Source organism: Carcharhinus amblyrhynchos, chromosome 9 (assembly GCF_965287045.1).
Source record: "Carcharhinus amblyrhynchos chromosome 9, sCarAmb.v2.hapA, whole genome shotgun sequence".
NCBI lineage: Eukaryota > Metazoa > Chordata > Chondrichthyes > Carcharhiniformes > Carcharhinidae > Carcharhinus > Carcharhinus amblyrhynchos.
Genome location: NC_137332.1, coordinates 59,799,970 through 59,823,304, shown reverse-complemented (window position 1 = coordinate 59,823,304; position 23,335 = coordinate 59,799,970). Strand labels below are relative to the sequence as shown.

At 42.3% G+C, this 23,335-nt stretch overlaps 2 protein-coding genes across 3 annotated transcripts in view; one reads left to right on the top strand and one right to left on the bottom strand.

Moving 5' to 3' along the window:
- Positions 1 to 1,662: 1,662 nt before the first annotated feature.
- On the bottom strand, positions 1,663 to 12,231 carry tceanc2 (transcription elongation factor A (SII) N-terminal and central domain containing 2). 2 transcript variants are annotated; one of them, XM_080196597.1, is made up of 4 exons: positions 12,063 to 12,231; positions 5,996 to 6,137; positions 3,687 to 3,880; positions 1,663 to 1,953 (listed from the first exon to the last, which is right to left on the bottom strand). In XM_080196597.1, exons 1-4 carry the CDS (start codon positions 12,150 to 12,152, stop codon positions 1,765 to 1,767), a joined length of 615 nt encoding a protein of 204 aa, XP_080052723.1. In that variant the 5' UTR covers positions 12,153 to 12,231; the 3' UTR covers positions 1,663 to 1,764. The 2 variants fall into 2 exon arrangements, with proteins under 2 accessions (XP_080052723.1, XP_080052724.1); XM_080196598.1 differs by lacking the exon at positions 12,063 to 12,231 and adding an exon at positions 8,572 to 8,663.
- Positions 12,232 to 12,530: 299 nt separating this feature from the next.
- The window catches only part of tmem59 (transmembrane protein 59), a 41,484-nt gene continuing 30,679 nt past the window's right edge, over positions 12,531 to 23,335 (top strand). The window contains exon 1 of the mRNA XM_080195775.1: positions 12,531 to 12,942. Within this exon, the coding sequence (XP_080051901.1) occupies positions 12,778 to 12,942 (165 nt within the window). The 5' untranslated portion in view covers positions 12,531 to 12,777. The remainder of the gene's footprint in view (positions 12,943 to 23,335) is intronic.

Sequence of the window (23,335 nt, the reverse complement as noted above, 5' to 3'; positions counted from 1 at the left end):
CCAGTGACGCAGATTCAATTCCTGGCTTGGGTCACATCCTCCATGTCTGCGTGGGTTTCCTCTGGGTGCTCTGGTTTCCTCCCACAGTCTGAAAGATGTGCTGGTTAGGTGCATCAGCTATACTAAATTCTCTCTCAGTACACTCAAACAGGAGCCAGAGTGGGGTAACTAGGGGATATTCACAGTAACTTCATTGCAGTGTTAATATAAACCTATATAAACTTTAACATTAATACAGAGCTCACCCCATATCCCTTGACACCCAAAGAGGCCCTAAGAGTAAGGATAGGCAACAACACTGGTGCCCTATAGGCTGTGTCCTCAACCCCTTACTATACTCCTTATACACCTATGATTGCAAGGCCAAATTCCTTTTCAACTCAATTTTCAAGTTTGCTGATGACAGTACTGCAGTGGGTCAAATCTCAAACAATGATGAACGGAGTACAGGAAATAGATAGAAAATCTGGTGAACTGGTATGACGACAATCTCTCCCGCAATGTCAACAAATGAAGGAGATAGTCATCGACTTCAGGAAGTATAGTGTCGAGCATTCCCTTCAATATCATTGGGGATAAAGTAATAGTGGTTGAGGGTTCAAGTTTTCAGCTGTCTAGATCAACAACTTGTCCTGTTCTCCACTTGCCACCACCACTGAAAAGAAAGCCCACCAACACCTCTACTTTCTCAGAAAATTAAGAAATTTGGCATGTCTGCTACAACTCACACCAACTGTTAAAGACGCACTAAAAGCATTCTTTCTGGTTTTATCATGGCTTAGTATAGCTCCTGCTCTGTCCAAGACCGTAAGAAACCGCAAAAGATTGTGAATGAAGCCCGATCTATCACTCAAACCAGCGTCCCATCAACTCTGTCTACATTTCCTGCTGCCTTGGAAAGCAGCCAGCATAATTAAGGACTCCACACACCCCAAACATACTGTTTTCCATCAAGAAAAATATACAAAAGGAATGTACCAACTGACTCAAGAATAGCTTCTTCCCTGCTGCCATCAGACTTTTATATCTTTTAACCTTGCATTAAGTTGATCTTTCTCTATACCCTAGCTATGACTATAACATTACATTCTACACTCTCTCCTTTCTCATAGAATCTACAGTGCAAGAGGCCATTTAGCCCATCTAGCCTGCGCCAACAAAATCCCACTGAGGTCTTATCCCCATAATCCCACATTTACCCTACCAATCCTCCTGACAGTAATGGGCAATCTATTCTGGCCAATCAACCTAACCAGCACATCTTTGGACTGTGGGAGGAAACTGGAGCACCTGGGAGGAAACCCATGCAGATGTGGGGAGAACATGCAAACTCCATACAGACCCAAAGCCGTAATCAAACTAGAGTCCCTGCTGCTGTGAGGCAGCAATGCCTCACAGTGCTTTCCTTCTCTATATATGGTATGCTTTGTCTGTATAGCACACCAGAAACAATGCTTTTCACTGTATACTAATACACGTGACAATAATAAATCAGGTCACCCAAAAAGATTCCCTCAGGACTCCATAGAAGAATAAGTTTTGCATTTGTCATCATCATGCAATTGTGGATAGTGTGTGTCATAACTAAACCAAAGGAATTCTCTGCTCTGTACAAAGACCAGGAATATATTAATAATAAAGTTCACACATCTGACACTGGAAAAATATCAAAAATAAAATTTATAGTTTCAATAAAAAAGGCCACAACAGATTTACAAGTTTGTGATTTACATGTACATACAAGTTTTAAAAACCCACAACGAATCATTTCTTGTGCTTTCCAACAAGCTGCTTCACTGGAAGTCTGTAGCTTTTAACTTGCTCTCGGACTTCAGGCTGATGTTTTAAAGTGAAGACCAGAGCTCGTACTGTCCGTCGGTAGGAGATGCTGACCAGACGAGAACACTGATGAAAAATCTCTCGCTCTATGTTTTCAACCAGAGGGTCATCATGCTATAAAAACATTAAACAATGTATTTATGAATTTACAGTAAGTGGTAAAAATGTGCAAGATCTGGACAAGCAGTTAATAATGTGTCTTTAAAAGACAAGACACTACGTTTACCCACACAAAGTATCCAGAAATAGTGATTATGAACAGTAAAACTAATTAGGAGGCTCTGCAGTACAGTTGATAACCAAGTAATGCAAAGCAAGTCTAAGTAATTTGGCCTTAAGAAAGTGAAGCAGGAGACATGTTCATTCTGATTAAGATTTTCCTCCTTCCCTCATTAGTTTCTTTAGTGATGTCAATTACAAGAAATCTCCTGGGATGTCTATTACAAAACAACAAGAATGTGACTTGACTGGCCCAAGACTGCTCCAAGCTTATCCCAGCTGTAAACCCCAAACTATAAATTGGGAAATCATCATGATAGAAATTGCTGGATTATTGTAAAATTCAAATTTGTTCAATAAATGTTTCTCAGGGAAGGAAACATGCTGTCCTTGCCCAATCTGGCCTATGTACAACCCCAAAAAGATTTACATTTATCTAATGCCTTTCTTGCCCACAGACATCTCAAAGCACTTTACAGCTTATGAAGCATTAAATGCAGTCATTGTTGTAAATGTAGGAAATGCAGTATCACATTTGAACTTAGCAAATTCCCACAACCAGCAGTGTAATAATCACCAGATCTGTTTCTTATGTTGATTTTTAAAAATTATTTTATGGGCTGCAAGTGTGGTGGACAAGGCCAACATTTGTTGTCCATCATTAATTACCTTTCATAGAAGTCCTACAGTGCAGAAGGAGACCATGCTGTCCATTGACCCTTGACTGACAACAATCGTGGCTAGGTCCTATCCCCATAACCCCACACATTTGCCATTCTAATCCCCCTGATATTAACAGGCAATTTAACATGGCCAATCCACCTAACCCACATGTCTTTGGACTACAGGAGGAAATCGGAGCACTCGGAGGAAACACATGCAGACATGGGGAGAACGTGAAGACACAGTGACCTGAGGCCGGAATTGAACCCAGGTCCCTGGTTCTGAGAAACAGTTACACTAATCATTGCACCACCATGCCACCCATCCTTTCCTGAGGACATTAGGTAGGCAAATGAGTTTTCACAAAGATCTGGTGGTTTCACCATTTGAGACTTTAGAAAGTCTTAACTGGACTTGTTCATTAATTGAATTTAAAAGCTATTGAAGTGGGATCTGAACTCATGTTTCCAAAGCATTAGTTTGCACCTCTTTCTTACTAATCCAGTAACATTACTAGCATGCTACCTATACTCTCAACTGAGTCATGGCTGACACCAATCCCAAACTATACACCTGATCTTATCTCTTCAAAACAATTGGAGTAGTAAGTAAATACTGGCTGACCCAGAGCCCCAAAATAAAAAGATCCCAATTTGCTGTTCTCTACTCAGGAGGCTCTTGTGTAGCCCTTGGGGTCCTGTGTAATAGTCTTAAGATTAGTGCAAGGCCATAACCACACTGTGCAATTGAATGACTCCATTCTCCATAATTGAGGAACTAGCTCAATGGGATGGAGCAGGATCCTGCAACTAGACAGTTTCAATACTGTCATTTTACTTAAGTTTTCTAGTAAACAGATTTCTTTTACAAATGTACACAGCACATTTTAGTTCCCAGTTTAAAATATACTATTGAAATAAACTAAAACAGGATTTCTATGTGGAGTGTTCTACTTTAAACGTTACCTTCAATTTCAAGGCTTCAGTTAACAGTTTCTGGGCGTTACTCCTCAGACTCTCCGTCTTAGAATCACACCGCACCTCAATGGATGGTTTGTTTCTATTTTCTTTTATGAAGGTTTTCCACATTGTATAAATGTCTTGAGCAAGTGTGGACACCTCAGGGTCTGAATTTTTACGCATTTTGTTTACTGTGTGACCTAAGAAATGCAAGGAGGTAGATTCAAATCAACAGAAATTAAATCTGGATGCTATTGTGAAGATGTCTGATTTTAATTAAAATAAGCTATTGCTCACTGCAAGCAATCTCAACCATTATCTTCTGACCAAAATGCTCCAACGTCTCTCAACCCTCCATGAGAAAAAATTCTCATCTGTAAACAGTTGCCGCATGCATTCAAATAATAGCCAGTTATATCCCACCAGCACAGCTCCTGACCCCTCCACTGTCTCTAAACTTTAAGACCGTTTGTAATATGTCTGGAGTTGGATGGAGAACCAACATCCTGGGGATTTCCAATGAATGATCAGAAACTGAACCAGCCTTTAAATATTATGGCTACATGAGTAGGTTATAGACTGGAAATTATGTAGCTAGTAACTTGGTTCCTAAGTTTCCAATATCTGTCCAGCATCTGCAAGGAGATGTGATGGAACACTGTACACTAACCTGATCAGTGTGGCTCCAGCAACACTCGAAGCTCAGGACAAAGCAGCCTGCTTGATTGGCAGCCTATCCACCACTTTAAATATTCACTCCATCCACCAGAGTGGCAGAGGTCTACCATCTGCAAGATGCACTGCAGCAACTCTCCAGGGCTTTTTCAATAGCATCTTCTAAATCTGAACTTTGCAACTTAAAAGGACAAGAGCAACAGATATATGGGAACATCATTTGCAAGTTCCCCTGCAAGCCAAACACCATCCTGACTTGGAAATATGTCACATATTCATTCACTGAGGTTGGGTCATAATCTTGAAACTCCCTTCCTAATAGTCTTGTTGACACATCAACACCACGTGGCCTGCAGTGGTTCAAGAGGGCAGCTCACTACAACTACTTCAAGGGCAATGAAGGATGGGCAATAAATACTGGCTCGGCCAACAACGCTCCATCCTATCAGAGAATAGAAACAGTGCACATTAACATCACATTTTTAATTTTAGCAATATGGAAACATTTGAGATAGAAAAATATTTTTGCTTTGCTAATCAGCTCTGCGATTAAAGGTCAAAAGAAAATTAGAGAAGAAGCAGCCTCTTTAGCCTCTGTTTTTAATGATCAGACCTTTAACTTTACTACAGTTTAATTGAAAAGACAATATAAGAAATGTTATGACTGAAGCAGGATTGATTTCCATTACAAGATCTTCTATCCAGCAGAGAGACACAAAACCAAACACAGCACCCAACATTGTCTTGCTCCAATTCACTAAATTTAATCAAAAAAAAAGCTGAAGATTAAATTTGGCATCTTGCTTATGAGCAGGATTCTGCTCCCAACCATGCAATACTCTTTCACTGAGCTGTCAACAAACTCCACAACATTCTTATTTTATGTTGGCCATAACATGTTTACCACCTTTTCTGTCACATAGCATGTATGGCTGAATGAGAATTTCTGTGCTTCAAACTTGAACACATTGATCTGTCCATTTTTTTTCATCATTTTGCCTGCTCTTAAAACTCAAGTTGTACACACAGGTCTTTTATGCTTCCTGCTGAACGTTACAATTTTCGCTCAGCCATGGTTCACCTTTTGCTGCTCTCTCCACACACAGATACTACCTGACCTGCTCAGTATTTTCAGCATTTTTATATATTTTCGCACCCAAAAAGATTCTGCAACTCATTCCTATCTGTACTGATTTTTCTCATCCATTACTTTGTGCTATTTTAAAGATCTGTAGCCTCACCGATCAATAGCTGCTAACCAGAATACCAATATCTGAGTGCATCAGTAACTTGAGCCCTTGTACGTGTAGTTTTTGAAGATGGAATGGTTGGACACATTTCCCTTACAGCGAGGTAAAATAAATGGAGAAAATTGGAGGCATTTGAAACTATACATCCTTCTCAATTAATGGCATCATCAGCAGCGACAGAAAATTCAATAACCCCATTTTGATCTCTCTACTGATTCAGTGGAACAATCCACACCTCAAAATATTGGATTTGAAAGGCGAGGAACAGAAGCACATTTTTTTTAAGGCAGTTAGCAAGTTACAAGATCAATTTATGCCAAGGTCATAAAGATTTTATCTGAAGCAAAATTTAAACCATGAAAGAAAAAAGTGTATAATTACAATCTTTACCTATTTTAGTTGAGAGCAATACTTCCTCTGATGGTATTTTCTTCTGTAGTTCGAGTAACGCTTCTATTAAGTTTTCCTTTGTTTGACTAGGGAGCTCCAAAATAGATTTATATCGCTTAATATCTTCAATCACCACAACCCTCTGTTTTGAGAATAAAAGATATTAATTATGACTCAAATACCACTTTGGTGTAAACTTCAAAGTCACGTTATGAATCTACAGCATTTAACATTTTAGACAAATCAATAGGGTGTATTTTTCATTGTAGAGGCAAGGACATTAAGGCTAAAATTGCAGAAATCTGAACACTTACAAAAATACTAATCACTTAAAATTGTGTACATTATATAGTACAAGAAATCATATTTACAATTTTTATGACACCCATTGAGACTGCAAACTTTTTAGAAGAGATTAATTTCTTAAATGATCCAGAGATAACTGAAAGACAAGATTTAACTAACAAACAAATCAAAAGCAACGCAATTCAACCATTAACTCTGCATCAGCTAAAAGATGTGGAGATGCCAGCGTCGGACTGGGGTAAGCACAGTAAGAAGTCTCACAACACCAGATTGAAGTCCAACAGGTTTGTTTGGTAGCACAAGCCACAAGCTTTCGGAGCGCTGCCCCTTCATCAGGTGAGTGGGAGTTCTGTTCACAAATGGCATAGAAAGAAACTCAATTTACAAAATAATGGTTGGAATGCAAGTCTTTACAGGTAATCAATTCTCAAAGGTACAGACAATGCAAATAGAGAGAGCATTAAGCACAAGTTAAAGAGATGTGTATTGTCTCCAGACAGGACAGTTAGTGAGATTTTGCAAGCCCAGGCAAGTCTTGGGGGTTACAGATAGTGTGACATGAACCCAAGATCCGTCCTCACGTGTACAGAACTTGGCTATCAGTCTCTGCTCAGCGACACTGCATTGTCATGTTGTGAAGGCTGCCTTGGAGAATGCTTACCTGAAGATCAGAGGCCAAATGCCCATGACCACTGAAGTGTTCCCAACAGGAAGAGAGCACTCTTGCCTGATGATTGTCGAGCGGTGTTCATTCACCCATTGTCGTAGCATGTGCATGGTCTCCCCAATGTACCATGCCTCAAGGCCGGTCACCTCAGCACTTCACTGCACCGCAAGCCCACAGATAACCTCACAATGCTCCACTTCTCCAGCTTCCACCCTAAACACATTAAAGAAGCCACCCCTTATGGATAAGGCCTCCATATACACAGGATCTGTTCAGATGAGGAATATTGCAACAGACCCCTCTAGGTGCTGAAAGATGCCCTCGTAAGAACAGATATGGCACTCAACTCATCGATTAACAGTTCTGACACGCCACAGAGAAAAACCGCACCAACCTCACAAAAGACAAACATGGGACACAGCAGAGTACCCTTCATCGTCCAGTACTTCCCCGGAGCAGAGAAGCTATGATGTTTTCTCTGAAGCCTTCAACATATCATTGATGAAGACGAAAATCTCGCCAAGGCCATCCCCACACCCCCACTTCTTGCCTTCAAAGAACCGCACAACCTCAAACAAACCATTGTCCGCAGCAAACTACCCAGCCTTCAGGAGAACAGTGACCACAACACCACAACCCTGCCACAGCAACCTCTGCAAGACATGCCAGATTATTCACACGGATGCCATCATCTCATGCGAGAACACCATTTACCAGGTACATGGTACATAACTTGCAACTCGGCCAACGTTGTCTACCTGATATGCTGCAGGAAAGGATGTCCCGAGGCATGGTACTTTGGGGAGACCATGCAGACTCTACAACAATGGATGAATGAACACTGCTTGACAATCACCAGGCAAGAGTGTTCTCTTCCTGTTGGGGAACGCTTCAACGGTCATGGGCTCGGCCTCTGATCTGCACAGGGTCGCTGAGCAGAGACTGATAGCCAAGTTCCGCGCACAAGGATAGCCTCAACCGGGATCTTAGTGTGACATGAACCCATCTGTAATCCCCACAACTTGCCTGCGCTTGCAAAATCTCACTAACTGTCCTGGCTCTTTAACCCGTGCCTAACCCTTTCTCCATTCACATTGTCTGTATCTTTAAGACTTGATTATCTGTAAAGACTCGCATTCCAACCATTATTTTGTGAATTCAGTTTGTCTTTATACGCCCTTTTGTGAACAGAACTCCCACGCACCTGATGAAGACACAGTGCTCTGAAAGCTTGTGGCTTATGCCATCAAATAAACCTGTTGGATTTTAACCTGGCGATGTGAGACTTCTTACTCAGCTAAAAGAGGCAGATATCTTTATCTTTACTTCAAGCTTTGGGCACACATGTAGTCTAAAAGGGTAGCCCAAAAGCTTCTCTCACCTCTCCCTCAAGTTCAATTGCACCTCAGCATGCTACTGAATTGTCTATTGTCTGTTGCCAGTCATTTCCAGATATGATTGTCACCTGCAAGGGACACTTGACAAATACCCTTCTCTTTCAGGCTGTGACAGTTTTAACCATCCAGAATTCCATACATTCTTATATCCAACTCCTTTAAATGGTTGAGTTGGCTCTGGTAGATGTTTTTCTCCATAGACTTACTTCAGTACGCATCATTTCCTACAGAATAAAGATGACCAGTTGCTAGGAGACCTCCAATTCTCCTCTGCCCACTTCTCAGCAGAACTCTGTTCTTGTTCTACAAATTTCTGTGACAGGTGTGAGACTGACGCACATCACCTCAATGGGCTTTCACTTGATATTCCCTCCCGTCTCAACTCTCAAACCATGGCAACCAGACAATCTGAAGTCAAAAGGGCATAAGTTCAAACTAAGATTTGTACCAGGACTTCACCATCCCTCTTTCAGAACAATCTTATTTGAGTTTTACTTTGAATTAAAGGGATTGATTTCTGGCTTGGGTCACTGTCTGTACGGAGTTTGCACGTTCTCCCTGTGTCTGCGTGGGTTTCCTCCTACAGTCCAAAGATATGCTGGTCAGGTTAATTGGCCATGCTAAATTGCCCCTTAGTGTCAGGGGGGCTAGCAGGGTAAATACATGGGATACAGGAATAGGGACTGGGTGAGACTGTGGTCAATGTAGACTCATTGGGCTGAATGCCCTCCTTCTGCACTGTAGGGATTCTATAATTTCTATAAAGGGACAGTTTAAAACATAAACCATCTTGTAAAATTCAATATTCATGACAATTCATCATGTTTTCAAATTAGCATATATATATATAGTACCCCTGGCAATAGAAATATAGAAAATAGCAGGAGTAGGTTACGAACATTTGGAGAGGTTTGACATGATCAGGAATAGTCAGCATGGATTTGTCAAGGGCAGGTCGTGCCTTACAAGCCTAGTTGAGTTCTTCGATAATGTGACTGAACACATTGACGAAGGAAGTGCCGTGGACGTAGTGTACATGGACTTCAGCAAGGCGTTTGATAAGGTCCCCCATGCAAGACTTCTTGAGAAGGTGAGAGGGCATGGGATCCAAGGGCCTTTGGCCTTGTGAATCCAGAATTGGCTTGCCTGCAGAAGGCAGAGAGTGGTTGTGGATGGGGCTTTTTCTGAATGGAGGTCAGCCACCAGCGGAGTGCCTCAAGGATCTGTTCTGGGACCCTTGTTGTTTGTCATTTTCATAAATGACCTGGATGAGGAAGTGGAGGGATGGGTAAGTAAGTTCGTTGATGACACTAAGGTCGGTAGTGTTGTGGATGGTCTGGAAGGATGGCAAAAGTTGCAGCAGGACATAGATAGGATGCAGGACTGGGCGGAGAAGTGGCAGATGGACTTCAACGCGGATAAATGTGTAGTCGTCCATTTTGGCAGAACCAACGGGATGAACGAGTACACTATCAAGGGCAGAAGTCTGAGTAGTGTTGAAGAGCAGAAGGATCTAGGGGTCCGGGTCCACAGGACTCTTAAATCGGCCTCGCAGGTGGAGGAGGTGGTCAAGAAGGCGTATGGTGTACTGGCCTTCATTAATCGAGGGATTGAGTTTAGGAGTCGGGAGGTAATGCTGCAACTTTATAAGACCCTTGTCAGGCCTCATTTAGAGTATTGTGCGCAGTTCTGGTCACCTCACTATAGGAAAGATGTAGAAGCTATTGAGAGGGTACAGAGGAGATTTACAAGGATGTTGCCTGGACTGGGAGGCATGCCTTATGAAGTTAGGTTGAGGGAGCTGGGACTCTTTTCCCTGGAGAGACGAAGGTTGAGAGGCGACCTGATAGAAGTTTACAAAATGTTGAGAGGAATAGATAGGGTGGACTCTCAGAGGCTATTTCCCCGGGTTGAAATGGTTGCTACGAGAGGACACAGATTTAAGGTGCAAGGAGGGAAGTTCAGAAGTGATGTTAGGGGTAAGTTTTTCACTCAGAGGGTGGTGAGTGAATGGAATCGGCTGCCGTCAGTGGTGGTGGAGGCGAACTCGCTGGGGTCTTTTAAAAGACTTCTGGATGAGTATATGGGGTTTAATGAGATTGAGGGTTATAGATAGGTCTGTAGGTTGGTAGGTGTTGATGTGATCGGCGCAACTCGTGGGCCGAAGGGCCTGTTTGTGCTGTAGTGTTCTATGTTCTATGTTATTCGGCCCTCTGTTATTCAATATGATCATGATTGATCCTCTATCTCAACACCATACACCTGTGCTCTCCCCATTTGCCTTGGCACCTTTAGAGTCTAGAAAACTATGTCTTTCTTAAATACAGTGACTTAGCATCCACAGGCTCACCACCCCAAGTGAAGCAATTTTGCCTCATTTCATTCTTAAATGGTCAACCCCATATCCAGAGACACTGATCCCTTTTTTTGGACCTCCCAGCCAGAGGAAACAATATGCCTGCATCCAGTCTGTCCAGCCCTGTTGAATTTTATATGTTAAATTAGATCCCCTTCATTCTTCTAAACACCAGTAGATACAGGCCCAAATTACCTAATCTCTCCTTGTACAACAATTCTACCATTCCAGTAATGAGTCTGATGAGCTTACATTGTACTCCCTATTTAGCAAGTATGTCATTTCTTAGAAAAGGAGACAAAATTGCATATACTACTCCAAGTGTGATCTCACCAGAGCCCTGTACAGCTACAGTAAGACACCCTTGTTTCTGTACTCATCCTCTTGCAATGAAGGCCAACATCCCAATTGCCTTCCTAACTGTTTGCTATAATTGCTTCTTGCTTTCAGTGACTGGTGTACTAAGACACCTAGCTCACTCTGTACATCAATAATGCCCAATCTATCACTGTTTAAATAGTACTGCTGCCACTGTTTCTCCACCCAGAACGGATAAGTTCACATATATCCATTTTATATGGATCTACCATGCATTTGGCCACTTGCTCAACTTGTCTAAATCACCTTGAAGTCTCTTCACATCCTCATCACCACTCACAATTCCATCAAGTTCTGTGTCATCAGTAAACTTGGAAATATTATTTGTGTTTCCCCCATCCAAAACATTGATGCACATTGCAAATAATTGGGGTCCAAGCACTGATCCCTGCAGGACCACACCAGTCACTGCATGCCCCTTCAAAAAAGACCCATTTATTCCTTCACTGTTTCCTGTCTACTAACCAACAATACCAACCACTCACAGAGTTAACAAGGAAACTGGTTAGGCATCATGATCTTCAATTCTCCAGAGGGTCATACTCTGGAATATGCTGAGGAACTTCCTGGAAGTTGCCATGCAAGGAATCAGCGGAAATTATCCTGGAAGCTTCAATTTCCAATTGCAGTAATTACTTTGCATTTGGAAACCTCTGAAACTCTGATTTAAATTTGGGAGGGTTTGGATGTTTTGACTTGCTTAGCAAATGGCCTACTTCTAATTTATATATTTGTGCGTACGATGTTACTGAGAGACAGAATCTAGATGAGAAACAGGGAAGGGGGCCTTGTTAGAACAGCAGCAGTAACAGTACAGAAGCAGGAAAATTAGCCCTTGCAGATGATCCTCTTGCTGAGTAGATAGATAAGAATATAATCAGGTGAGAGTGGTTCCACCCAGCTGGATGACAGTGGGGCCGGGGGGGGGTGGGGACATTCAAGGAAATTCAACCAAAACTCTACCTTTAAGGACTCGAGAGTAGCCTGACGGTAAATCTTGGGTTGCTCCCGCGCTGAAGCCACGGCTTTGCCCTTCACCACAAAGCGGTCCATTACCCACAAACGCTCTCACCCGTTCTTAGGTGGCTTACATCCGGGCATCCGAGAATAAGCGGCTCACATCCGGGTTCTCTCGCCGTTTCCTTCCCTATGCATTCTGGGAGTATGTATGCAACCCCTCCCCCTCTCAGTCCGTCCCCGCCCCTGAGCCTGTCCTTCCTCCCCACCCCCCCACCTCTGCCCCTCCCCCGCCCCACCCCCCCACATCTGCCCCTCCCCCGTCCCAGCCCCCCCACTTCTGCCCCTCCCCCGTCCCTGCTCCCCACTTCTGCCCCTGCCCCTCCCCCCTCCCTGCCCCCCGCTTCTCCGCCCCCACCCCCGTTCCACCCCATACTCCCCTCCTGCCCCCCGCACCCCCGCCCGCAGCAACGACAAGAAATCCCAGCCTGTCGGACCGGTGATCAACTTCTAGCGATTCTCTTTTTTAACTCTGTAACTAATACAAGTTATAGGCCAGGCCTTGGGATTTTAACTTGGTGCTGCATTATTTAAAGGCGAGTTGTTTAAAACAAAATTGTCAATAAAAGTTGAGGTCGTTGAGGGCGGCTGAGCAGAGAGCGCATGCGCGCTGAGCTGAGGGGCGGGAGCGGCTGCGGGATCACAACAAACAGGAGGGAAGATGGCGGAGGCGGCGGGAGGGAGGCTGAGTCTCTGCTTGGGGTTTACTCTGTGTCTCTTCTTCACCCCATCTCTGGCTTCCGATGCTTTCGAGGCGGTCTTGGGCGACACGGCGTCGTGTCAAAAAAGTTGCGAGATGACTTACAGCCTGCACACTTACCCGAAGGTAGGGCTGACCGGTGGACAAGGCCAGGCCGGTTAGAGGCCGAAGCCTGCCTGTTTATTTTTAAAGCCTGTTTCTAATTCTATTGCTACCCCGCATTAGCTTTGTTTTAGCGACACTAACTGCTTCTGTGATCCAAATAAGCAAAACGTATATTTTCTTTTGTCCAAACTTCAACTTTGATGAGCCCCGCATAGTTTTTTTTAAAGCCCGCGACATAATGCTGCTCATACAGAAATAATTAACCCGAGAATGATTGAGAAATGAGAGCGCGGCAGGAATAATTTTAACTAATCTGAGCGTTGAAGTTTCTTGTTCACAAACTGCTCTCGTCATTTATATGGTTATTTCCGCTTTGACCTGCTAACAAATGTTATGCATTTCAATGGGTGTAAATGTAGATTTAACGTATGTAGATTTAACTGTGTTGACGTTATGAAAATGATAAAAGATAAGTAAATTGACTCAAGTATTTGCATTTTTCAGTCAACAGTGCAGCATTGCATAGCTTGTAATACTCCAGAAAGAGTCAATTTGTTTTACATTGTGAGGTATCACTTGATGCCTGGATTACGTTGTCATGCAATTTTTAATGAAAGTTGGTCAAACTGCTATAGATATGCAAATTACAATTTAATACTTTGAACAACTTATTGAAATTTTGTGAGCCAATTTAGTGTAATTACTTTCCAGTTCTTTATGATAGGTTTGTGGTTTGGTTCATTATAGTCTGGCAGTATATTTTGTGCAAAGTGTAAGTCAATTTCTGTAAACTTTTTTGACTTAGGAATTGGGATGTAACCCTATAGAGTGACTATAAACCATACTTCCCAAGGGAAGCTTTGCCTGTAAGGATTTCTCAAATGCTTGATTTGGAGGCATTGAAAAAAAAGACTGCTGGGTTTTGCAAGAGTGTGTGCATTGTGAACTAAAATCTTTGTGTAAAGCCAACCAAACAATTAGCACAGATTGTAAAATATTGTTTATGTTCTGTATACTTCAACAGTAAATGTTGAAATTTCTAATTGTTTAGAAAATTTGATGCTAGCATGTGACATTGCTATCATTATGATGTCATAATATTTTTATTGACAAGTCTTGAAGCCTTCTGAAAAAATAAGTCACTTCAGTTGCAGTTAAATTTTCTAAATAGTAAATCAAGATTCTTCAGTTTCAAAATAGTTTGGCTGATATATTTACAAGCACCAAATTAAGACTAAATGTTTATTTGAATTAATATATGTTCTGAGTGTCTTTCGTTACATTCAGTGTCACCTTCCCCAATCAAACATTTGTCAGTTCTGTATCATTTAAGTTGCATACTGCATAGTTTATCTGAGAGTGGAATGCAAAATCATCTACTCTTGCCCTTTACTTTATCAAAATACTTTTTGGTAAATGTAGAGTATCGTTCTCAAGAAATTTGTTTTCCCTGGATATTCAGGCGAATTCTTACTGATTAAAGTTGAGCAAAAGATTAGAACTTGATTAGCGAGTAGGTGAAGAGTTCCTTGTATCAAGCAAAAAGCTTGTTGCACATTTCACATCCTGAGCAACAAAGTGTTGACATTTTTTGTTTTGCAGTAGTTGGACTTTTTGAAATCAGAAGACAGTTAAGGAAAGCAAGAAGATGGGATAAATATTATTGGGTGATCCAAATTTAGGTTTACCTCGTAAATTGTTGGAGTAAGGGGATTTGGAAAGCTTCAAGGCCCTAGAAAGCAAGAATGTTCCTTTTACTGAACTGAAAGTTGTAATTAAAGGGAAGTGCATTTGGTAACTGGAAATGGGATTCTTATAAAATCTATCTTAATCTTTCCACATTAGTGTGAAAAGGGGGAGAATAAAATTCGGTAGCTGCTGAAAGCCTGAAAATAAACCAAAAAGCCTGAAAACAATAAGCAGAGCTGACAGCACCTGCAGAAACAATTTAAAGTTTCAGGTCTTTAGTCATTTACTCGGAACTGAGGTAAAAGACAAGATTACCAAATAAATCTGACTTCTCCAAGCCAATAATTGGGATAATAAAAGCTTTAATGCCCATTGCATGGAGAAAGAAACAGAGCTTCAAATGAAAGTAACAGAATGCATAACTAACCATCAGTTTCAATGTGGTGTGATTGCAACATCGCTGATTTCAACAGTATTTTTAAATCTTGCTTCCACACTTGTGTGGATTGGATCACGAAAATGTTTACTATTAGATGTAGGCCATTTGACCCATCAAGTCTAGACTGATTCTCAGAGCAACCCACCTAGGCCCATGCTAATCCCCCTGATATACATATCTTGGGACACTTAAGGGGCAAGTTAGCATGGCCAGTCTACCTAACTTGCACATCTTTGGACAGTGGGAGGAAACCTGAGGAGACATGGAGAGAACATGCAAACTCCACATAGTAACGCCACAAGAATTGAACCTGGGTCTCTGGCACTGAGGCAGCAGTGCTAGCCACTGTGCTGCTGCTGCCCTGTGACATAATCAAACAGGAACAGCTGAAGAAAGTTTGATTTCTTCATACTCCTTTATGACTAATCACACAGCCTTGATGAACTTGATTGCCTCACAAAGTTTAATGAGTTTGAGTAATTTGGAATTTCTGACAATTGCAAGTAACTCTGCTCCAATGAAAACAAGCCAAGCCTATCCAGCCTCTCTTCATAACTTAAATGTTCTATACTAGGCAACATTCTGGTGAATTTCCTCTGCACGTGACATAATGCAATCACATTCTTTCTATAATGTGACAATCAGAACTGCACCCCACGTGCATTTGCCTTTGCTAGTCTCCCATATGGGAGCTTGTCAAAAGCTTTGTATCATGAAATTCATATAAACGGCATCAACTACACTACCTTCACCTACACATCTGGTCACCTCCTCAAAAAATTCAGTCAAAATTGTTGCATGACCTCCCTCCGACAAAACCATGCTGACTATCCTTGATCAAGCCTTGCCTCGCCAACTGGACATAGATGGCCTCCTTTAGAAGCTTTACCAATAGTTTCCCTACCACTCACGTGAGAGTCACTGATTTTTAGCAAACAGCATCAAAGGGAATCCCAAGGTTTTTTACGAATTTATTAGGAGCAAGAGGGTAGCAAGAGAAAGAGTAGACCTACTCAAGGACAATGGAGGGAAGTTGTGTGTGGAACCATAGGAAGTAGTAAAATCCTTAATGACTACTTTGTATCGGTATTCATCAAGGGCACGACAGATGTTGAGGTCAGGGATAGATGTGAGAACATTCTTGAGAGCATCAATATATCGAAGGAGGAAGTATTGAGTATCCTCAATTGCACGAAAGGTAGGCAAGTCCCTGAGGCCAGATGGGATCTATCCCAGGTTACTGCGGGAGGCAAGGGGAGAAATAGCTGGAGCTTTAACAGATATCTTCACATCATCTTTGACGGCAAGCAAGGTTCTAGAGAACTGGAGAATAGCCGATGTTGTTCCCTTCTTTAAGTAAAGAAGCAGGAATAATCCAGCAAATGATATGCCAGCGAGTCTGACATCAGTGATGGGGAAGCTTTTGGAGAAGGTAATAGGGACAGGATATATGCACTTTTGGAAGAAAATGGACTAGTTAGTCACGGGCAGCATGGTTTGGTGGTGGTGGGGGGGGTGGGGGGAAGAGTCATGTCTCACCAACTTGATTGAGTTTTTTTTTGAAGAGGTGGCAAAGAAAATTGACGAGGGAAGGGCTGTGGATGCAGTTTATATGACTTTAGTAAGGTGTTTGACAAGGTCCTACAAGGCAGACTGGTGCAAAAACTAAAATCATATGGGCTGGCTAGATGGATGCAGAATTGGCTTGATTATAGAAGATGTGGTGATGCCAGCATTGGACTGGGGTAAGCACAGTAAAAAGTCTCTCAACACCAGGTTAAAGTCCAATATGTTTATATGGTAGCACAAGCCACAAGCTTTCAGAGCACTGCTCCTTTGTAAGATGAGTGGGAGTTGTGTTCACAAACAGGGCATGTATAGACAGAAACTCAGTGTACAAGATACTGGTTGGAATGCAAGTCTTTACAGGTAATCAAATCTTAAAGGTACAAACAGTGTGAGTGGAGAGAAGGTTAAGCACAGCTTAAAGAGGTGTGTATTGTCTGCAGCCAGGACAGTCAGTGAGATTTTGCAAGCCCAGTCAAATTGTGAGGGTTACAGAAAGTGTGACATGAATCCAAGATCCCGGTTGAGGCCGTCCTCATGTGCAGAACTTGGCTATCGGTTTCTGCATTGTGTCATGAAAGCTGCCTTGGAGAACGCTTATCTGAGATCAGAGGCTGAATGCCCGTGACCCCTGAAGTGTTCCCCAACAGGAAGAGAACACACTTGCTGGGTGGTTGTCAAGCGGTGTTCATTCATCTGTTGTCGTAGTGTCTACATGGTCTCCCCGTACCACGGGACATCCTTTTCTGCAAATTATCAGCTAGACAATGTTGGCCGAGTTGCAAGAGTATGCACTGTGCATCTATTGGATGGAGTTCTCACCTGAGATGATCCGGCATGTTTTGCAGAGGTTGCTGTTGCAGGGTTGTGTGGTGTCGTGATCACTGTTCTCCGGGAGACTGGGTAGTTTGCTGCGGACAACAGTCTGTCTATACGACAATGGATGAATGAACACTCAACAATCACCAGCAGGGGTGTTCTCTTCCTGTTGGGGAACACTTCAGCGCCTGACGTTCAGGTAAGCAGTGTCTGATGTTCAGACACGCAACGCAGAAACGCTGAGCAGAGACAGCCAAGTTCGGCACACGTGAGGACGGCCTCAACCGGGATCTTGGGTTTTCAGCTATTTTCAAGAGACCAATGTAATTAAGTTTACTAATGATATAAAGTTGGGTGAGAATGGAAGCTGTGAGAATGTATATATAGCTAACTGAGTGGGTAACAATGGAGTATAAATGTGGGGGCATGTGAGGTTATTCAGTTTGGTAGTAATTTAAAGCAATTTTTTTAAACATGTGAAATGTATAAACCTTGATAGTTAGAGAATTTGGTGTACTCCTACGAAGAACAAAGGAAGTTAGCGTGTAGGCAATAGCATAATAGTATTTTTTTGTAAGGCAGTATTAGAGCAAGGTAAGCTTGCTGTAAGTAAGTTTTGGTGAGTTTCCACCTGCATAAGTACTGTGAGCAGTTTTGGTTTCCTTACCTAAAGAAGGTTAGGTACACTTTTACTATAAGACTGAAATTGATAGATTTCAGGGATTCAAGGAATATGGGGAGCATGCAAGAAATTGTATTTGATTTAAAAGATCTATGAATGGTTTGCTTTGTCTGTATAGCATGCAAGAGACAATACTTTTCACTGTATACCAATACACGTGACAATAATAAATCCAATTAAATTGGAGGGTAGCTAATGGAACCCCACTTCCTTAAAAAAGGAGGAAGAGAGAAAATGGGGAATTACAGCTTGGAAAATGCTGGAGTCAGTTGTTAAGGATGTGATAACTGAGTATTTGGAAAGCAGTGACAGCACTGGTCCAAGTCAGCAAGCATTCACTAAAGGGAAATTGTGCTTGATGCATCTCCTAGAATTTTTTAAGGATGTGACCAGTAGAGCAGATGAGGGTGAACCAATGGATGTTGTATATCTGGACTTTCAAAAGGCTTTTGACAAGATCCCACACCAAAGAACAAAGACAGCCCGGGAAACAGGCCCTTTGGCCCAATGAGCCCACGCCGCCATTTTAACATTTACCAGTCCTCCCCTCCACCCATGACCCTTATCTATGATTATGGCATTCCACATTGAGGGAAACTAGGGACAATTTATTACTTCCAATCAGCCTAATAGCGCATCTTTGGGGTGTGGGAGGAAACCGGAGCACCCGCAGAAAACCCACGCAAGCATGGGAGAATGCGCAAACTCCCACAGACACTGGCCCAAATCCATGTGTCTGCACAGCAAACAGTGATAGTCACTGAGCTGTCGTGTTGCCCAGCATCTGGTCCAGTTTAAGCACACACTAATGACATGAAGCACCAGGCTACTCTCGAACATCCAAGAGCAGCCCCAGTACGACCCATCGCGTGTATGCCCCTCGTTGGACAACAAGGCAGACTGACCTGTGAATTAGAAGAGAAAAACATTAGTATCATTCCTTATCCTTATACATTACCAGCGACGTCCCAATGTTAATGGACCTTATTTAAAGCAATCTCCTATATCCTTCCATCTCCAACCCACTCATGTGCCTAAGTAACTCTTAAACAAATCCAGCGTGTCGGCCTCCGCCACCTTGCTTGGCAGAGCATTTCATACCCCCACTACCCTCCGTGTGAAAAATCTCCCTCTAATATCTGTTATACCTCTCCCTCCTCACCCTAAGCCCGTGGCCTCTCGTACTGTGTGTCCCTAACATAGGAAATAGCTTACCACTGTTTACTCTATCTATACCGTTCATAATCTTATATACCTCTATTAGATCCCCCACCTCAGTTGCTGTCTTTCAAGGGAAAACAGCCCCAATGTGCTCAATCTTTCCTCATAACCCAGTCCTTCCATACCAGGCAGCATCCTGGTAAACCTCGTCTGCACTCTCTCCAGAGTCTCCATGTCCTTCCGGTAGTAAGGCGACCAGAACTGGATGCAGTACTCTAAATGCGGCCTAACCAATGTTCTATACAACTGCAACATTAGACTCCAGCTCTTGTACTCTATACCCCTTCCTGTAAAGGCTAACATACCATAAGCTTTCTTCACAACCTTCTCTACTTGTACTGCCACCTCCAAAGACTTGTGCACTTGCACCCCCAGGTCCCGCTGCGTTTCTATACTCTTTATAAGCTCACCCTTTATCATGTAACTCCCCCCTACATTATTTTGGCCAAAATGCATCACCTCACATTTATAATCTCACCAGAGATTATTGAGCAAAATTAAAGCTCATCATATTGTGATAATGTATTGACGTAGGTAGAGAAGTTGGCAGACAGGAAGCAGAGTGTGGAAATAAACGAGTCATTTTCAAAGTGGCAGGCAGTGACTAGTAGTGTATGCAGGGTTCAGTGCTGGGACCCCAGCTATTCACAATATACGTTAATGACTTGGACAGAAGAATTGGATGCAATATTTCCAAATTTGCAGATGACATAAGCTGGGTGGCAGTGTGCGCTAAGAGGCTGCAGAGTGATTTGGACAGGCTGGCTAAGTGAGTAAATGCTTGTAAATGCAATATAATGTGGGTAATTGTGAGATTATCCACTTTGGTGGCAAAACTTGAAAGGAAGGTTATTAAGAACATAAGAAATAGGAGCAGGAGTAGGTCATCTAGCCCTTCGAGCCTGCCCTGCCATTCAATAAGATCATGGCTGATCTGTCGTGGTTCAGTTCCACATTCCCGCCCTCTCCCCATAACCCTTAATCCCCTCTCTTATCAAAAACCCATCAACCCGTGTCTTAAAAATATTTAGCGAGGTAGCCTCCACCACTTCAACGGGCAGAGAATTCCAGAGATTCACCACCCTTTGAGTGAAGAAGTTCCTCCTCAACTCCGTTCTAAACCGCCCCCCCTTTATCTTGAGGCTGTGCCCCCTAGTCCTATTATCCTTTTGGTGGCAGTTTAGGAAAAGGGGAAGTGCAGCGTGACCTGGATGTCATGGTGGAACAGTCACTGAAGGTTAGCATGCAGGTACAGCAGGTGGTGAAGAAAGCTAATGGCATGCTGGCCTTCACAGCAAGAGGATTTGAGTGTATAACTGAAGTGTGGGGTTTTCTCTCTGCATGTTCTCCCTGCGTCCATATGGGTTCGCTCCAGTTGCTCTAGTTTCCTCCCATATCCAAAGATGTGCAGGATAGGTTGATTAGCCAAGCTAAATTCTCCCTCAGTGTACCTGAGCAGGTGTCGGAATGTGGCGACCAAGGGATTTCCACAGTAACTTCATTGCAGTGTTAATGTAAGCCTACTTGTGACAGAAATAAAATGCAAGAAGTACCTTTGTACAAAATAAGGCATATTGTGGTCCTTATTCTCAGTTAATTTCCTTGATTTAGTTTTTAAATCCCAGCATTTTGAATTTCTCTAACAAGAAGTAGGATGTCTTGCTGTAGGTGAGGCCACACCTTGAGTATTGTGTGCAGTTTTGGTCTCCTAGTCTGAGGGAGGACATTTTTGCTATTGAGGAAATCCAGCAAAGGTTCACCAGATTAATTCCTGGAATAGCAGTATTGACATATGAAGAGAGTTTGGATCGACTGGGCATGCACTCGCTGGAATTTAAAAGAATGAGTGAGGATGTCATAGAAACACAAAATCCTGATGGGCCTGGACAGGCTAGATGCAGGAACAGTGTTCCCTATGTTGGGAACTAGGGGGTCACAGTCTAAGAATAAGGGATGAGCCATTCAGGATTGAGATGAGGAAGAACTTCTTCACTCAGAATTGAGAACCTGTGGAATTCTCTGCACAAAGTGTTGGGCCAGTTTGTTAGAGATATGTTCAAGAGGGAGCTGGATGTGGCCCTTATGGCTAAAGGGATCAAGGAGTGTGGAGAGAAAGCAGGAATAGGAAAATTTGAGTATTCCAGTCCTGCTATGGTCATATTGAAGAGCCGAATGGCCCACTCGTGAACCCAGTTTCTATGTCTTCCTAATCACTTCTGTACCTGCCTACTAACCTTTTGTGATTCCTTCACAGGTTCCTCTGTGCCACCCAGTTTTGCAATCTCTCCATTTAATAGTATACTATTTTCTTTTGTTTTGCCTGCCAAAGGGGACAAGTTCACATTTCCTGCACTGCAGACCATCTGCCATTTTCCCCCTCGTAAACCTGTCTATAGCCCATTGTAAATCTATACCTCATTTTCATAATTCATTTTGTCACCATATGCTTGGTCACTTCATCCAGGTGTTTAAAAAAGATTGTAAATAGTTGAGGTCCTAACACTGACCCCTGTGGCACTCCTAGTTTGCCAAAATGAAAGTGACCCTTAGTCCCTACTCTGCTTCCTCTTAGCTATCAAATTCCTTATCCATACTACTTTACTATCCTGTATACCAGGTGCTCTTTATCTTGTATGCCATATTTGTTGTCCATCCCTAATTGACTGAGAAGGTGGTGTGCTGCCACCTTGAATTGCAGCAGTTCATCTAATAACTGTTGCATTATTCTTCAATTTGGGGCCCATGGAACTAATTTTGGAGTTGAGAAGACAAGTTCTCACTTTTGAATTAAGTTCTAAAAGTTGAGCATTTAATTAAATTCTAGCCAGTTCTGTAATTATTCAGTGTTCTCATTTAATTTTTAGGTTATTTGCATTGACCAATTGTCTCTGCCTGATCACAAATGGTTTCTTTCTGCTTTTCCAGCAAATAGGATTAAAGGATTATGACAGAACAGGTTGTACTTGGTTGTCATTTTTCCAGTTGAGCCCACTTCCCAAGCTTTGTCACAATCCATCAGATTGGGTTGTGTTTGTGACCCAAATGATTCTGTTTAATTCCTTGAGGACCTTAGGAAATAGGAGCAGGATCATAGGGAAAAGGACCTCTGAAGACTGATATGCCATTCAACTCAATCATGCTGATCTTCTATCTCAATGCCATTTTCTTGCACTATCCCCACATCCTTTGATATCTTTAATGTTTAGAAATCTATCTTTTTTTCTCCTCTCTCTATCTTGAGTACGTCTAATGATTAAGCCTCCCTAACCCTCTAGGGTAGAAATTCCAAAGGTGAACCACTGAGTGAAAAAGTTTCTTATCTCAGTTTTAAATGGCTGCCTGTGCCTCTTATTCTGAGATTATGTTGCCTGTTTCTAGACCCTCCAGGCAGGGAAGACTTCTATCAAGCTCCAAGAATTATTAGATTTTTAGCCAGAGGACATGATTTATTATCAACTGTAACATCAAAATGCTACATCTTTGGTTCATGCAATACTGAACTTTGATCAGGCATGTTTGAAGTATACTTTGCTGTGCTTTTTGGGGATTGAATCATTGTTTTTTTTTCCTTTTTACTAGCTGGTATTTTCTGTACATATAATTCTATTGGGAATTAAAATTAGTGTGATTATTTTGTGACAAAGTACTCTGTTCTAGAAGGCCACTTCAATATTGATTGTTTGCATTTATCACAGATAACTAATTGGTTAGTAAGTTTACTTTCTCATTCTTCTTTCTCCTGCTGATAGCTTGTTTTGGGTTCAGATTCACATCTTTTTTGTGGTCTTTTACTCTTCTTCTGGTGTCCGTCATGTGCATCAACCTGAACGGCAAACAGGCCCATTATTTGGCCCTGGATGATATTGACGTGTCCAACCCAATTCCAGAACAGTGGGGTCAAATAAAGGTCAGCTGCACTTGACTCCTATGCCCAAACCACTGGACTTGAATGCTATCATCTCCATGACTGGATTAATGAAACCCATGCTGAAATTATG

Coding starts and splice junctions, on each gene's coding strand:
- tceanc2 (XM_080196597.1), bottom strand. CDS start 12,152: ATGGACCGCTTTGTGGTGAAGGGCAAAGCCGTGGCTTCAGCGCGGGAG. Junction 6,138..12,062: donor CTACTCTCGAGTCCTTAAAG/GTAGAGTTTTGG, acceptor TTCTCAAAACAG/AGGGTTGTGGTGATTGAAGA. Junction 3,881..5,995: donor ATTGCTCTCAACTAAAATAG/GTAAAGATTGTA, acceptor TGCATTTCTTAG/GTCACACAGTAAACAAAATG.